At 45.8% G+C, this 18667-nt stretch overlaps 1 protein-coding gene across 1 annotated transcript in view; it reads right to left on the minus strand.

The window, feature by feature from the left end:
- Nucleotides 1-302: 302 nt before the first annotated feature.
- Nucleotides 303-18667, minus strand: part of LOC120049646 (RAS guanyl-releasing protein 2-like) — a 20228-nt gene continuing 1863 nt past the window's right edge. Inside the window, exons 2-6 of the mRNA XM_038995969.1 lie at nucleotides 13026-13167; nucleotides 6870-6906; nucleotides 4127-4285; nucleotides 2718-2822; nucleotides 303-2553 (exon numbers count right to left, since the gene is read on the minus strand). Coding sequence (XP_038851897.1) covers nucleotides 2764-2822; nucleotides 4127-4285; nucleotides 6870-6906; nucleotides 13026-13142 — 372 coding nt within the window. The 5' untranslated portion in view covers nucleotides 13143-13167 and the 3' untranslated portion in view covers nucleotides 303-2553; nucleotides 2718-2763. The remainder of the gene's footprint in view (nucleotides 2554-2717; nucleotides 2823-4126; nucleotides 4286-6869; nucleotides 6907-13025; nucleotides 13168-18667) is intronic.

Genomic DNA, 18667 nt, shown 5'->3' on the forward strand with positions numbered 1-18667 from the left:
CCCCAGCTAAGAAAATGAGTGAAACATCCCCGCTCAGTCAATAAAGCAACAAGACTAAGAGACTGCAAGGTGAGAAGAACTCTCCATTCATCCCACATGAGAGAATTCAGAAATATTCAATACAATAACATCAGATGAAATAGCTGCATGAATCAATGTGTGAGATGGAAGCTGAGGAATCAAATAGAGGTTATCGACTGACGGTGCATTTCCACATAACAAATTGGGGGGCGATGAAACAACGGAGCCCCGTTCATTTTCAAAGGAGGGAAGTGAAGTGTGCGGGGGGGGGGGGGGGGGGGGGGGGACTGTTGGGCGATGCGAACATGGTCGAGGGAGCGTGAACAAGGCAGGACCAAAGTTGGGGAAAGCTGAACTTTATGCAAATACTCTGCGCTATCGCAACGCTATTGTCCAAGCAAAGCTCACTATAGCTTCCAGACACGACTTGATTGGATGTTGGTATCTAGCACTACCTTGCCTGCTTGCTAGCACCCACATGAGGGCGAAGCTGGAGCGTTACAGATTGCCCGATAGAAATGCAAACTTAATTTCCGATTGAGTCGGCACATACTACGTTTAAGGTGAATGCAGTCTTGGCTAACGCGGGAACATTGCCTTTAAATTTCAATCACGCTGTAACTTCTGCAATACGGATTGAATAGAGCCCTTAGTTTCTTTGGTAATAACAGAGCGCATGGCCGGCTGGTTAAGAATTCCAATACCGGACGTCAAGCAACTATATGATGGTAGGGAAAGTGGGTTAGATATAATCTTTAGACAAGGAATGTGTGGCGGGCATGGATTCTGTAAGAGTCACAAACACACACGGTGCGTCACTGGGTTGCTGTGCTATTAGTCCTTCATGTTGTACATCTTTCTTCAAACAAATAGCAGAGTGATGCATTCTGCATTTAACACAGAAACAGCAGAGACATGTCCACAGAGTTACCAACATGACATCAGATTAAAGCATTAGTTCCCTTACTGTAACAAATTATACCCTTGTCCAGGAGAAACTGCCATGGTAGGGCTGGCAGTTTAGTTTTGGACATAAGTAAAGAAGCAGGATATACTATACAGTATTAATGAAAGCCAGAGGAAGTACTTCATTCAAAGATACATAAACAGCTAACATTGTGGGACTGACCCTCAGAGGATACAGACCACAAACTAATATATTGAGGAGAGTCTCTCGCCTACAGGATTTCATGTTGCCATTAAAAAAAAGAAATATACGTGCGACATTAAAAATACACTTGAGACATTTTGGCAAATGTGGATCCCCTTGAAGCATGCTTGACAAGACAATAGACTTACATGTCTCATATTAAAATAGACGTTAAAATAGATGTCAATTCTCAGGACAATGTGTAACATTCACCGTTTCAAACTACATTGAAAGTTACTGAGAGAGGAAAGGTCCCGTGTCGGTGCACTGAAACATAACAGTATTACAACAGTATACCGTGCATACACACACCACAGTCAAATTACCATAGGAAAAGCATTGATATTCAGGTAAACAGGAGGACAAAAATACAACAGCATTCAAATGCTATTCAAATTCAGGATGTACGCTCCACAGTCCATATGAGTTGTTGTTGTTGTTGTGATAGATAGCGGTTTGATACCCAATCCACGAAAGCAGCAGTAGTTCTGGAGCTGATACGTTTCATCTCTGACATCGAACACACCGTGTGTTTTAAAGTTTCTCCCATAACGTTTACAAAGAAGCAAGATACCAAGCTACTCCGACAAAGCAAAGCTTTTTTTCCAGAGAAAGCAGTTGGAAGTCCAGGTGGCATGTAGCCTTTGCATTCTTTCTTGGCAATAACAGCACCTCTTATATTTTGGAGAGACATCGTTTAGGTTATTAATATAGACATAATAATAACAACAGGTAGCTAAATGCAGAGCTGAAACATACCACTTAGACTTGAAGGTAATAACATTACATTAAACACAATGGGATTTTATGATATGAAAGATATGAAAACATGGGCCTACGTACTGATTTTAAAATATAGATTTAACACAGAAAGACATTTCGTACAAATTCACTTAAATTGAGGGAGTTGAAATCTTGAGTAAATGTAAGGTATGCATTTGCAGTATTTTTCCACTATGTGGCGGCATCTCTCTCTCTCTCTCGCTCTGTGTGTGAGTGACATGCCTTGAATAAAGTGGACAACGTTCTCTCTTCTACACGACAGACAATCATATCTGTTCTACCTAACGGCAGTCTGAATGTTGCAGATAGAAATGGAATAGATAGAGCTGAAACGACTCCCTCTTCTACACGACAGACAATCATATCTGTTCTACCTAATGGCAGTCTGAATGTTGCAGATAGAAATGGAATAGATAGAGCTGAAACGACTCCCTCTTCTACACGACAGACAATCATATCTGTACTAGATGATACATTTATATCTGCGCTATGTAACGTTGTACCCTGCTGAACAGACCCCAGCAGGCTTCTGGCTCCCGACTACTGTTGTTTCCTCCTGGCAGTGTTTGGCTGTATGAATGCCAGAGTACGCAGGACTTCTAGGAAAGTTATCAGAGAGAAGTCATTCATTAATCTGACTACCGGTACTTGAATACGTGAATTGATTGTTCATTGAAATCACATTAGGCTACTTCAGTCATTGGCTAGTGATCTTCCATGGCCTCCAAAATGAACTATTATAGTAGCTACAGAATGCATTTACCTGAAGGGACATAACAGGCCAGGCCTGCCTATTGGTTATCATCTGGTTATAGATGGACATCAAACACACCTTCCTCCACTGCCTGGAGATCTTCCTCTACAATCACTGAGAGCGAGAGCGAGCAAGAGAGAAAGAGAGAGAGAGACAGAAGAGTTCAGTGACCATGGTTACTACTGTCTAGTCCACCCATGAACATCATTACATACTCTCCCCATTAGACAAGGGCATTGTTGAACGGCATACAACTCTAAAACAATATAATTCTATAACACAGAGCTATACAGAGGGAACCGTCCATTCCCAGCGGCTTAATTGTGCCTGGATGTATTATTTATGCTGCAGTAGTTTGTGTCGGGGGACTAGGGTTATTTCTGGAGTATTTCTCCTGTCTTATCCGGTGTCCTGTGTGAATTTTCTCTCTCTCTCTCTCTCTCTCTCTCTCAGGACCATGCCTCAGGACTACCTGGCCTGATGACTCCTTGTTGTCCCCAGTCCACCTGGCCGTGCTGCTGCTCCAGTTTCAACTGTTCTGCCTGCGGCTATGGAACCCTGACCTGTTCACCGGATGTGCTACCTGTCCCAGACCTGCTGTTTTCAACTCTCTAGAGACAGCAGGAGCGGTAGAGATACTCTTAATGATCGGCTATGAAAAGCCAACTGACATTTACTCCTGAGGTGCTGACCTGTTGCACCCTCGACAACCACTGTGATTATTATTAGTTGACCCTGCTGGTCATCTATGAACATTTGAACATCTTGGCCATGTTCTGTTATAATCTCCACCTGGCACAGCCAGAAGAGGACTGGCCACCCCTCATAGCCTGGTTCCTCTCTAGGTTTCTTCCTAGGTTCTGGCCTTTCTAGGGAGTTTTTCCTAGCCACCGTGCTTCTACACCTGCATTGCTTGCTGTTTGGGCTTTTAGGCTGGGTTTCTGTACAGCACTTTGTGACATCAGCTGATGTAAGAAGGGCTTTATAAATACATTTAATTGATTGATGTATGATTCATCCGCTCGTTACGTTGCTGTGATTTTTGTCACATTTACATTGCAAATCACAGGCTGGTAAGAATGCCCCAAATGTCTTTGTCTGCGTGTCACAACTATTTGTGGAGAAACAGAACACACACCAATGGAATCACAGACACTTTGAATAGTGAGCGTGGTAAAATGAATGCAAGGGATCCTCGAACAAAACTAACAACGACCCAATCATTCATTTGAACTACATGCTAATGGTGGACCCGTTTTCAAATTAGATTTTGGACCTGATTTACTAGGCATTTGTGCCAGGCACATTCCCGGGGGACATGTTTTTGAGTGACACCAAATCTGAAGAATCGTGGTCAGATATGGCCATTGTATTAGTGAAACCAGATTGGGGGTTGGAGGGGGGGGGGGGTCTCTCACCTGTGTTCTGTAGGCTGGGTGGGGTGTTGGCCGGGGGGGGGAAGCTGTAGGAGCGAGCCTGAAGGGAGGGGGCATGCTCATGGCTGATGCTCTTGGTCCGTTTACGACACTCCACAGCCAGGCGACCTCGACACGCCTTGTGACAATTAATTCCACACGCTGTCCGAGGGAGGGAGAGACAGAGGGAGTGAGTGGGAGAGAGAGAGGATGAAAGAGAGGAAGAGAAGAATTCCAAGGAGGGAGAGAAAGAGAAAGAGGAAGAGATAGGCAGAGAAAGAGGAGGGGATAGAGGATGAGAGATAGGCAGAGAAAGAGGAGGGGATAGAGGGTGAGAGTAAGGGTGAGAAGGAAGATATGGAACGAGGGAAGAATGCAGGATGAGATGGGGAGAGAGATAGGGGATGGGGAGGAGAGAGAGATAGGGGATGGGGAGGAGAGAGAGAGAGGGGATGGGGAGGAGAGAGAGAGAGGGGATGGGGAGGAGCGAGAGAGAGGGGATGGGGAGGAGAGAGAGAGAGGGGATGGGGAGGAGAGAGAGAGAGGGGATGGGAAGGAGAGAGAGAGAGAGGGAGGGAGGACGATGGGAAGGAGAGAGAGAGAGAGGGAGGGAGGACGATGGGAAGGAGAGAGAGAGAGAGGGAGGAAGGGAGGACGATGGGAAGGAGAGAGAGAGGGAGGGGATGGGAAGGAGAGAGAGAGAGGGGATGGGAAGGAGAGAGAGAGAGGGGATGGGAAGGAGAGAGAGAGAGAGGGGATGGGAAGGAGAGAGAGAGAGAGGGGATGGGAAGGAGAGAGAGAGAGGGGATGGGAAGGAGAGAGAGAGAGGGGATGGGAAGGAGAGAGAGAGAGGGGATGGGAAGGAGAGAGAGAGAGGGGATGGGAAGGAGAGAGAGAGAGGGGATGGAAGGAGAGAGAGAGAGGGGATGGAAGGAGAGAGAGAGAGGGGATGGAAGGAGAGAGAGAGAGGGGATGGGAAGGAGAGAGAGATAGGGGATGGGAAGGAGAGAGAGAGGGGGGATGGGAAGGAGAGAGAGATAGGGGATGGGAAGGAGAGAGAGAGAGGGGATGGGAAGGAGAGAGAGAGAGGGGATGGGAAGGAGAGAGAGATAGGGGATGGGAAGGAGAGAGAGAGGGAACGTTTGATAGAGAGGGAGGGGTGCAAATAGAATCATTGGGGCAAAGGGAAGAGTGAGTGGTGAGAGGTAGGTGCGCTTACACGCAGTGCAGACACACACACACACCGCCAGGCAGACAGACCCTGACAACAGCTGACAACAAAGGACCCTCTAGGAGCAGGGAGAAAAGGGGGAGCAGGGATGTCCAGGGGGTCAGTGAGAGAAATTCAGAGTAATGAAACACATACCTAGATACACACACACCTACACTCATTCATTTATACACACACCTACACTCATTCATTTACACACACACACCTATACTCATTCATTAACACACACCTATACTCATTCATTTACACACACACACCTATACTCATTCATTTACACACACACACCTATACTCATTCATTTACACACACACCTACACTCATTCATTTACACACACACCTACACTCATTCATTTACACACACCTATACTCATTCATTTACACAATCTCACTCAAAACACCTTTTGCGCTCAGTAAAACGTCAGCATCAGCGAAAGTTAGTTTTAACAAATGTATTCTCTCCCATATAACATCCAGACTGATCGAGACTCCACACACTCTCTGTCACACACAGTCAGACACTCATCACTACTGCTCTGCGCCAATTCATTTCAATTATCCGTTGCCACCGCCTCCCCCACTCGGTGACTGGGGCCAACAATGGTAATGGAAATGAATGGCTGGGACTTCTCATTGAATTCCACACACGGCCCTCAGCAGGGTAGAGCAGCCTGGTACACTCACAACCGGACTCACACCCAGCACCCTAAATGGCACCCTATTCCCTACAAAGTGCACTACTTTTGACAAGGGCCCATAGTGCTCGGAACAAAAATAGTGCACCACATAGGGAATAGGGTTCCATTTGGGACACTAACCTGAGAGACAGACACAGTCTACTGAGTGTGGTACAGACAGAGTTCAGGTGTATGCTTAAAGACGAGTTGGAGCTAGTGGAAGTCTGCCATGTGACTCATTCAGGGCTCCCAATGTCAACACATGGTCAGACTACCTTACATTATCCTCATTCAGGGCTCCCAATGTCAACACATGGTCAGACTACCTTACATTATCCTCATTCAGGGCTCCCAATGTCAACACATGGTCAGACTACCTTACATTATCCTCATTCAGGGCTCCCAATGTCAACACATGGTCAGACTACCTTACATTATCCTCATTCAGGGCTCCCAATGTCAACACATGGTCAGACTACCTTACATTATCCTCATTCAGGGCTCCCAATGTCAACACATGGTCAGACTACCTTACATTATCCTCATTCAGGGCTCCCAATGTCAACACATTTAATGATGATCCTTTGTGCTCTGTTCAAGTGTTGACATAGGGAGCCCTGTAAGCAGATACTGTCATGTACTCTGATAATTTGCCATGGTTTCCATGCCGTTGACATTAAGCCCAAAGCCACCTTTGGTTTGAGTGAGGATTGTTTGCAATCGATGATGACAAAGGGAATTGGTAATTCAATGTGCGGAAGAATTCATAAAACATTTATTTCATAGACATGTTGTAGCTATTTGAACTATTCAAGTTAGATAAATGTATTGATACTCTTACCTTTACACTTGTATCCCTGTTTGTAGAAGCCCCATATCTGGAGAGAGGGGGGGTAGAGAGATAGAAGTCATTTGTCACTTCTGTTCATGAGATTCTTGGAACATGAAGGAGACAGAGGGAGGTGGGGGAAGTAACAGATGAAGGCAGAGTAACAAGGAGGAAAGAGAAGAAAGAGAGAAGAAGAAAGAGAGTAGAAAGAGAAGAGAAGAGCATGAAAAGGAGGAGGAGCAGGTGGTTGTGGGGAGAGAGAGGGAGAGGTAGAAAGAGAGACAGGTAGAAACAAAGAGTGACGGCTGGAAAAAGAGAGACTTGAGGTAAATTTCCAAATGTCGACAAAACAAAATACGCTACACAAGGTGAGCTGTTTTTGTGTCTGTAAAATGAATTATGCAGGAAATGGCGGTGGAAATGCCTTCATGCTCAAATATTGATATAATAATCATCAAATCAAAACCACATATTGTGTGGTCAACCCACTACGATTAAGGCAAGCATGCAGTTTATTAGGCTCCAGATGAAATAAGTTATGATGAACTTTACAGGATGGTGAAAGTGGCTGCTTGAAGCTAGATGCTCCATTATAATTAATATCAGGGGTCTTATTTAAAATGTATTTTAATTTAACCTTTATTTAACTAGGCAAGTCAGTTAACAACAAACTCTTATTTACAATGACGGCCTACCCCGGCCAAACCCTCCCTTAACCCGGACAATGCTGGGCCAATTGTGCGCCGCCCTATGGGACTCCAGGATCACGGCCGGTTGGGATACAGCCCGAGATCTGTAGTAATGCAACTAGCACTGAGATGCAGTGCCTTAGACCGCTGCGCCACTCAGGAAGGTTATTCTGGTGCCACGATCATCGATTGGCTGTCGTAAAGACAACAGCTTTTTTTGTCCATAATAATCTCATTATGTAGGCTATACCCACACTGTATCTGGTAGCTGTAGGCTATACCCGCACTGCATCTGGTAGCTGTAGGCTATACCCACACTGTATCTGGTAGCTGTAGGCTATACCCACACTGTATCTGGTAGCTGTAGGCTATACCCACACTGTATCTGGTAGCTGTAGACTATACCCACACTGTATCTGGTAGCTGTAGGCTATACCCACACTGTATCTGGTAGCTGTAGACTATACCCTCACTGTATCTGGTAGCTGTAGGCTATACCCACACTGTATCTGGTAGCTGTAGGCTATACCCACACTGTATCTGGTAGCTGTAGACTATACCCACACTGCATCTGGTAGCTGTAGGCTATACCCGCACTGTATCTGGTAGCTGTAGGCTATACCCACACTGTATCTGGTAGCTGTAGGCTATACCCTCACTGTATCTGGTAGCTGTAGACTATACCCACACTGTATCTGGTAGCTGTAGGCTATACCCACACTGTATCTGGTAGCTGTAGGCTATACCCACACTGTATCTGGTAGCTGTAGGCTATACCCACACTGTATCTGGTAGCTGTAGACTATACCCTCACTGTATCTGGTAGCTGTAGGCTATACCCACACTGTATCTGGTAGCTGTAGACTATACCCACACTGTATCTGGTAGCTGTAGGCTATACCCACACTGTATCTGGTAGCTGTAGGCTATACCCACACTGTATCTGGTAGCTGTAGGCTATACCCACACTGTATCTGGTAGCTGTAGGCTATACCCACACTGTATCTGGTAGCTGTAGGCTATACCCACACTGTATCTGGTAGCTGTAGGCTATACCCACACTGTATCTGGTAGCTGTAGGCTATACCCACACTGTATCTGGTAGCTGTAGGCTATACCCACACTGTATCTGGTAGCTGTAGGCTATACCCTCACTGTATCTGGTAGCTGTAGGCTATACCCACACTGTATCTGGTAGCTGTAGGCTATACCCACACTGTATCTGGTAGCTGTAGACTATACCCACACTGTATCTGGTAGCTGTAGGCTATACCCACACTGTATCTGGTAGCTGTAGGCTATACCCACACTGTATCTGGTAGCTGTAGGCTATACCCACACTGTATCTGGTAGCTGTAGGCTATACCCACACTGCATCTGGTAGCTGTAGGCTATACCCACACTGTATCTGGTAGCTGTAGGCTATACCCACACTGTATCTGGTAGCTGTAGGCTATACCCACACTGTATCTGGTAGCTGTAGGCTATACCCACACTGTATCTGGTAGCTGTAGGCTATACCATCACTGTATCTGGTAGCTGTAGGCTATACCCACACTGTATCTGGTAGCTGTAGGCTATACCCACACTGTATCTGGTAGCTGTAGGCTATACCCGCACTGTATCTGGTAGCTGTAGGCTATACCCTCACTGTATCTGGTAGCTGTAGGCTATACCCACACTGTATCTGGTAGCTGTAGGCTATACCCACACTGTATCTGGTAGCTGTAGGCTATACCCACACTGTATCTGGTAGCTGTAGGCTATACCCACACTGTATCTGGTAGCTGTAGGCTATACCCGCACTGTATCTGGTAGCTGTAGGCTATACCCGCACTGTATCTGGTAGCTGTAGGCTATACCCGCACTGTATCTGGTAGCTGTAGGCTATACCCACACTGTATCTGGTAGCTGTAGGCTATACCCTCACTGTATCTGGTAGCTGTAGGCTATACCCTCACTGTATCTGGTAGCTGTAGGCTATACCCACACTGTATCTGGTAGCTGTAGGCTATACCCACACTGTATCTGGTAGCTGTAGGCTATACCCTCACTGTATCTGGAAGCTGTAGGCTATACCCACACTGCATCTGGTAGCTGTAGGCTATACCCACACTGTATCTGGTAGCTGTAGGCTATACCCACACTGCATCTGGTAGCTGTAGGCTATACCCACACTGTATCTGGTAGCTGTAGGCTATACCCACACTGCATCTGGTAGCTGTAGGCTATACCCACACTGTATCTGGTAGCTGTAGGCTATACCCACACTGTATCTGGTAGCTGTAGGCTATACCCGCACTGCATCTGGTAGCTGTAGGCTATACCCGCACTGCATCTGGTAGCTGTAGGCTATACCCGCACTGTATCTGGTAGCTGTAGGCTATACCCGCACTGTATCTGATAGCTGTAGGCTATACCCGCACTGTATCTGGTAGCTGTAGGCTATACCCGCACTGTATCTGGTAGCTGTAGGCTATACCCGCACTGTATCTGGTAGCTGTAGGCTATACCCGCACTGTATCTGGTAGCTGTAGGCTATACCCTCACTGTATCTGGTAGCTGTAGGCTATACCCACACTGCATCTGGTAGCTGTAGGCTATACCCACACTGTATCTGGTAGCTGTAGGCTATACCCACACTGTATCTGGTAGCTGTAGGCTATACCCACACTGTATCTGGTAGCTGTAGGCTATACCCTCACTGTATCTGGTAGCTGTAGGCTATACCCACACTGCATCTGGTAGCTGTAGGCTATACCCACACTGTATCTGGTAGATGTAGACTATACCATCACTGTATCTGGTAGCTGTAGGCTATACCCACACTGTATCTGGTAGCTGTAGGCTATACCCACACTGTATCTTGTAGCTGTAGGCTATACCCACACTGTATCTGGTAGCTGTAGGCTATACCCACACTGTATCTGGTAGCTGTAGGCTATACCCACACTGTATCTGGTAGCTGTAGGCTATACCCACACTGTATCTGGTAGCTGTAGGCTATACCCACACTGTATCTGGTAGCTGTAGGCTATACCCTCACTGTATCTGGTAGCTGTAGGCTATACCATCACTGTATCTGGTAGCTGTAGGCTATACCCTCACTGTATCTGGTAGCTGTAGGCTATACCCACACTGTATCTGGTAGCTGTAGGCTATACCCGCACTGTATCTGGTAGCTGTAGGCTATACCCACACTGTATCTGGTAGCTGTAGGCTATACCCACACTGTATCTGGTAGCTGTAGGCTGGAGTGCACGTGCCAAGACCAGAGTTGGCACATTCACTATATAACACAACATTTTATAGTTGAAAATGCGATGGAAACCACTGTATTTATAGCCTGTATTTATAGCCTGTATTTATGGCCTGTATTTTTTTTATTCGGTACATGGGAATTTAACCGCAAAAGTTATTATATGTGCACTACTTTTATCTGCACCGAGTTAATTTGATGGAAACACTTCTCTGGTAAAAAAAAAAAATACATTCAAAAATCTGAAAATCTGACAACAATTGGACGGAAACCGAGCTACTGATAGGAAGTGTGAGAGAGAAAGAGAAAATGAGCATTAGAGGTAGAAAGAGAGAGGTGGAAGAGAAGGGAGGTGGTGGGAGAGTGAGATCAAGCAGGCACTAGGAGCCCACCGCGGGGGAACAATGACATGAAAGACTGGTCCAGGAGATCACAGCCACACCAGAGATCTGAGAACAGAGAATACCCTGACCCCACACACACACACAAACACACACACACATGGACAGACACACACACATGGACGGACAAACACACATGGACGGACACACACACACGGACGGACACACACACAGGACACACAAACACACATGGACGGACACACACACACACACACACACACAGCAGGGACCGACAGACGAACACAAACAAGCCTCGATGGCACCAAAACATCCCACATCCACAGACACTAAACACCAATCCTTACAACTGACCCCCTGTATAACCTGTATCTCTAGCCCCTAGAGCACTACAACACTCTGGCTACATACCAAATGGGCCCTGGTCAAATATAGGGAAGAGGGTGCCAGTAGGGATTGCTCTGTCCTATCTCCCAGCGTTGAACTACACAGTGAGTACCAAGACCCATTCCCAGGAAGCTTCAGTAAGTATGTGATAAGACTACAGCGGTGGCTGTCAGAGGAGAGACATTAAAACAATGTTGGATTGTGAAGAGAAGTCTGATCCACTCCATAATGGTGGCGGGTGGATTGTTTTTTCAGTGCAGAAAAATGGGAAGTTGAAATGTTATGTTTGACCCGAAGCCAACAGGAAAGCAGGCCGGCAGGAAGTAGCTGGTGGCCCTGTCGCTCTGCCACACTGTCAACGAGCTCATCTTTTCTTCCTCCCTCCGTTTCATTTTTTATTACAATTTTCCCAGAAGGGCATGGAAATTCCACTTAGTGCCCCTTGTGTGAATCATCAGTGTGTGTAGAAGGTGGGGGCGGTGGGGTGGGGGTGGTGGGGTAAGTGTAAGGGTGTTTTTGGGGGGGGTTTAGAGAAAGAGTGTGTATGAGTCAGACGCTGTGTGTGTGTGTTTGTCGATGTGCTGCACCTCATCTCTCTCTGTCTGTGCACCTGTTCGTGGTCTCAGGAGCGGTCACCCAGTCACCTCAGTATAAAGCCATCACTGGCTCTCATTACACACTCTGCTGACTCACTGGCCGTGTGTGAGGCAACAGAGAAGAACTCAGACACCACTCGGTCGGTCTCCTCACACAAGCACATGAAAAACCAGGCTTGTCAAGGACCCAATTACCTGCCTACTGTGTTACCGCACCATCCCAGTACTGTATCGCCAAATAATTGGCATGGCCTCTAGACCAGACCCAATATTAATACAGAATAATAAATGCGGTTACTGTGCAAATGTTGTAATTTATGCATTTGTCCAGAACTTTCACAAAAATATGTCAGAATACTCAGAGCGACAGGGCGTGTCCATACATTTTTTTCATTTAACCTTTATTTAACTAGGCAAGTCAGTTAAGAACAAATTCTTATTTTACAATGACGGCCTACCCTGGCCAAACCCTCCCCTAACCCAGGCCAATTGTGCACCGCCCTATGGTACTCTCAATCACGGCCGGTTGTGATACAGCCCGGGATCGAACCAGGGTCTGTAGTGACGCCTCTAGCACTGAGATGCAGTGCCTTGGACCGCTGTGCCACTCGAGAGTGATCAATGGTCATCAATGACATTCTGTCCAAACGGCCCTTTCACCAATCAATTTAATCAATCCAATTAAAAATGCATTGAAGACAGTAGGGAATAGTACAGGAATAGAAACCTATACAAAATCCTAGCAATTTTGACCAAGGCTCTCTCTTGCGATTTAAATCATCTATTTTAAGACATTGTGGTAATTGGTCTGTATGAGTCTGCATTGTACTTTAGAGGGAGGATGGATGGTCAAACTGACCAGTGGATAAGATACTCACAAAGCCAGCGCAGTGTTCACAGAAGGTGGGTTTGACGTAGGTGGTCTCTGTGAAGGTGTGGATGAAGCCCATCTTACAGTTGAGCAGAGAGCTGGCCTTCATGAAGTAGTCGATCATCTCTTCCCGGCTGATCTGCCCATCTCTGGAGGGAGAGGAGACGTGGGGAGGAGGAAGGGGAGAAGAGAGAGAGAGAAAGGTCATCTGCCATTGGCCTAAAGAGCCGGGAACCCAGACTTCATCAAAGAAATTGGAAATACAGACATTTTCATCTCAACAGAGAAAAATGTCCTGATGTGTGCTACCTCTATCCCCCTAATAGAATCCCCATACTTTAATGATGACAGCTGTACCATTTCCAGGTACTAGTCTGTGGCGGCCAAAATGCCAGAACTGGACAAGAACCTGACACTCTTAACACACAGGGGGACAAACACCTACCTGACAGCCTTCCCCTCCCAAATATACCCTCCTAGACACTACGGAAAAACAACCAACAACAAAAGATCACAACTCCTGCAGCTCTGTCGCACGCTGGGTTTGTACATAGTCAATGGTAGGCTTTGTGGGGACTCTTACGGTAGGTACACCTATAACTCATCTCTTGGCAGTAGTACTGTAGATTACTTTATCGCTGACCTCAACCCAGAGTCTCTCAGAGCATTCACAGTCAGCCCACTGACACCCCTATCAGACCACAGCAAAATCACAGTCTACTTGAACAGAGCAATACTCAATCATGAGGCATCAAAACCAAAGGAACTGCATAATATTAAGAAATACTATAGATGGCAGGTAGTGTAGAAACCTACCAAAAAACTATTAGGAAACAAATTCCATCCCTTTTAGACAACTTCCTGGACATAACGTTTCACTGTAATAGCGAAGGTAGTAGAAAACCTAAACAGTATATTTGGACCTCTAAGCTCCCATATCAAATCAAAAAATTAAGCAGACAACTGAAGAAAATTAACAACAATGACAAATGGTTTGATGAAGAATGCAAAAACCGAAGAAAGAAATTGAAGAAACAAACAACACGAAGAGTTATCTATCTAAAATGGAGATGTATGGATAAACCACTTCAATCTTTTTGGCTCCATAACAAAGAACAAACAACAAAAACATACCTGATCAAAAACAAATCTTAGAATCAACTATTAAAGACTACCAGAACCCACTGGAATCTCCAATTACATTGAATGAACTACAGGACAAAATACAAACTCTCCAACCCAAAAAGGCCTGTGGTGTTTGATGGTATCCTGAATGAAATGATCAAATATACAGACCACACATTCCAATTGACAAACAAACAAACCAAAACAATGGCAAAGTCTTCTCATGCTTTGTTGATGTAAAAAAAAAAAGTTTGACTAAATTTGGCATGAGGGTCTGCTATACAAATTGATGGAAAGCAGTGTTGGGGGACAAACATACAACATTATAAAATCCATGTACACAAAACAAAATTGGCTAAAAACACAAACTTCTTTCTTCGGGGCCGTGGGGTGAGACAGGGATGCAGCTTGAGCCCCACACTCTTCAACATATACATTGCTTTCAGAAAGTATTCAGACCCCTAGACTTTATCCACATTCTGTTACATTACAGCCTTATTCTAAAATGTATTCAACTGTTTTCTTTCCCTCATCAATCTAGACACAATACCCCATAATGACAAAGCAAAAACAGTTTTGGGGAATTGTTTGCTAATTGATTTGTTTTTTTAAACGGAAATCTCACATTTACATAAGTACATAAGTACCCTTTACTCAGTACTTTGTTGAAGCACCTTTGGCAACGATTACAGCCTCGAGTCTTCTTGGGTATGACGCTACAAGCTTGGAACACCTGTATTTGGGGAGTTTCTCCCATTCTTCTCAGCAGATCATCTCAATCTTTGTCAGGTTGGATGGGGAGCGTTGCTGCACAGCTATTTTCAGGTGTCTCCAGAGATGTTCGATCGGGTTTAAGTCCGGGCTCTGGCTGAGCCACTCAAGGACATTCAGAGACCTGTTCCCCGATGCACCTCCTGCGTTGTCTTGGCTCTGAGCTTAGGGTCGTTGTCCTGTTGGAAGGTGAACCTTCACTCCAGTCTGAGGTCCTGAGCGCTCTGGAGTAGATTTTCATCAAGGATCTCTCTGTACTTTGCTCCGTTCAAGTCTCCCAGTCCCTGCCACAACATGATGCTGCCACCACCATAGGGATGGTGCCAGGATTCTTCCAGATGTGACGCATTGCATTCAGGCCAAAGAGTTTAATCTTGATTTCATCAGACCAGAGAATCTTTTTTCTCATGGTCAAAGAGTCTTTAGGTGCCTTTTGGGAAAACTCCAAGCGGGTTTTCATTTGCCTTTTACTGAGGAGTGTCTTCCGTTTGGCCACTCTACCATAAAGGCCTGATTGGTGGAGTGCTGCAGAGATGGTTGTCCTTCTGGACGGTTCTCCCATCTCCACAGAGGAACTCTAGAGCTCTGTCGGAGTGACCATCGGGTACTTGGTCACCTCCCTGACTCCCCCGATTCCTCAGTTTAGTCGGGCGGCCAGCTCTAGGAAGAGTCTTGGTTGTTCCAAACTTCTTCCATTTAATAATGATGGAGGCCACTGTTCTTGGGACTTTCAATGCTGCAGAAATGTTTTGGTACCCTTCCCCAGATCTGTGCCTCGACACATCCTGTCTCTGAGCTCTATGGACAATTTCTTTAACCTCATGGCTTGGTTTTTGCTCTTACATGCACTATCAACTGTGGGACCTTATAAAGACAGGTGTGTACCTTTCCAAATCATGTGCAATCAATTGAATTTACCACAGTGGACTCCAGTCAAGTTGTAGAAACATCTCAAGGATGATCAATTGAAACAGGATGCAGCTGAGCTCAATGTCAAGTCTCATAGCAAAGGGTCTGAAGACTTATGTAGATAAGGTATATATTTTTTTTTGTTAAATATATTTTTACAAACGTTTAAAAACTGTTTTTGATTTGTCATTATGGGATATTGTGTGTAGATTGAGTATTTTTTAATCAATTTTTTAATAAGACTAACGTAACAAAATGTGGGAAAAGTCAAGGGGTCTGAATACTTTCCGAAGGCACTGTACATCAACGAATTGGCGAGGGCTCTAGAACAGTCTGCAGCATCCGGCCTCATGGTATTCCAAATAAGGTCTAGTTGCCAGAACCACCAATACAAATTCCATCTAGACATTGTTGTCCTAGAGCACCCAAAAAACTATACATACCTCAGCCTACATACCACGGGTAACTTCCACAAAGCTGTGAACGATCTGAGAGACAAGGCAAGAAGGGCCTTCTATGCCATCAAAAGGAACATAAAAATCAACATACCAATTAGGATCTGGCTAAAAATACTTGAATCAGTTATAGAACCCATTGCCCTTTATGGTTGTGAGGTCTGGGGTGCGCTCACCAACCAAGAATTCACAAAATAGAACTAACACGAAATTGAGACACTGCATGCAAATTTCTGCAAAAAAAGATCCTCTGTTTACAATGTAAAACACCAAATAATGAATTCAGAGGAGAATTAGGCCGATAACCATTATCAAAATCCTTTTAAAGAACCGTTAAATTCTACAACCACCTAAAAGGAAGGGATTCCCAAACCTTCCATAGCAAAGCCATCACCTACAGAGAGATGAACCTGGAAAACAGTCCCATAAGCAAGCTGCTCCTGGGGCTCTGTTCACAAACACAAACAGACCCCACAGAGCCCCAGGACAGCAACACAATTAGACCCAACCAAATCATGAGAAAACAAAATGATAATTACTTAACACAATGGAAAGAATTAACAAATGAACTGAGCAAACTAGAATGCTATTTGGCCCTAAACAGACAGTACACAGTGGCAGAATACCTGACCACTGTGACTGACCCAAAATTAAGGAGCACTTTGACTATGTAGACTCAGTGAGCATAGCTTTGCTATTGAGAGAGGCCGGCGTAGGCAGACCTGGCTCTCAAGAGAAGACAGGTTATGTGCACACAGCCCACAAAATGTATGACCATATTAGAGACACATATTTCCCTCAGATTACACAGATCCACAAATAATTCTAAAACAAATCAAATGTCGATCAACTCCCATATCTACTGGGTGAAATACCACAGTGTGCCATCACAGCAGCAAGATTTGTGACCTGTTGTCACAAGAAAAGGGTAACCAGTGAAGAACAACACCATTGTAAATACAACCCATGTTTATGTATTTTCCCTTTTGTACTTTAACTATTTGCACATCAATACAACACTGTATATAGACATAATATGACATTTGAAATGTCTATTTTCCTTTGGAACTGTGTGTAATGTTTACTGTTCATTTTTATTGTTTATTTCACTTTTGTTTATTATATATTTCACTTGCTTTGGCAATGTAAACATATGTTTCCCATGACAATAAAGCCCCTTGAACTAAATTTAGAGGAGGGAGGGGGGAAAGGAGGGAGGGGAGGGAGGGGGGAAAGGAGGGAGGGGAGGGAGGGGTAGGAGAGGGAGAGAGAGAGAGGCAGAAAGAGAATGAGAAAGTGAGCAATGGAGAGAGGGAGAGAGGGAGGGTGGGAGAGAGCGGAAGGGAGAGAGAGAAGGAGAGAGGGAGGGAGGGAGAGGGAGAGAGAGGGAGAGCAAGATGAGAGGAAGAGAGAGCAAGACGAGAGGAAGAGAGAGCGAGAAGGAGAGCGAGAGGGAGAGCAAGAGGGAGAGCGAGAGGGATAGAGAGAGCAAGAGGGAGAGATAGAGAGAGAGAGAGCAAGAGGGAGGGATAGAGAGAGAGAGCAAGAGGGAGGGATAGAGAGAGAGAGCGAGAGGGAGGGATAGAGAGAGAGAGCGAGAGGGAGGGATAGAGAGAGAGAGCGAGAGGGAGGGATAGAGAGAGAGAGCGAGAGGGAGGGATAGAGAGAGAGAGCGAGAGGGAGGGATAGAGAGAGAGAGCGAGAGGGATAGAGAGAGAGAGCGAGAGGGATAGAGAGAGAGAGCGAGAGGGATAGAGAGAGAGAGCGAGAGGGATAGAGAGAGAGAGCGAGAGGGATAGAGAGAGAGAGCGAGAGGGATAGAGAGAGCGAGAGGGATAGAGAGAGAGAGCGAGAGGGATAGAGAGAGCGAGAGGGATAGAGAGAGCGAGAGGGATAGAGAGAGCGAGAGGGTTAGAGAGAGCGAGAGGGTTAGAGAGAGCGAGAGGGATAGAGAGAGAGAGCGAGAGGGATAGAGAGAGAGAGCGAGAGGGATAGAGAGAGAGAGCGAGAGGGATAGAGAGAGAGAGCGAGAGGGATAGAGAGAGAGAGCGAGAGGGATAGAGAGAGCGAGAGGGATAGAGAGAGCGAGAGGGATAGAGAGAGCGAGAGGGATAGAGAGAGCGAGAGGGTTAGAGAGAGCGAGAGGGTTAGAGAGAGCGAGAGGGTTAGAGAGAGCGAGAGGGATAGAGAGAGCGAGAGGGGTAGAGAGAGCGAGAGGGATAGAGAGAGCGAGAGGGATAGAGAGAGCGAGGGGGATAGAGAGAGCGAGGGGGATAGAGAGAGCGAGGGGGATAGAGAGAGCGAGGGGGATAGAGAGAGCGAGAGGGATAGAGAGAGCGAGAGGGATAGAGAGAGCGAGAGGGATAGAGAGAGCGAGAGGAATAGAGAG

This window comes from Salvelinus namaycush, chromosome 6 (genome assembly GCF_016432855.1).
Source record: "Salvelinus namaycush isolate Seneca chromosome 6, SaNama_1.0, whole genome shotgun sequence".
Taxonomy (NCBI): domain Eukaryota; kingdom Metazoa; phylum Chordata; class Actinopteri; order Salmoniformes; family Salmonidae; genus Salvelinus; species Salvelinus namaycush.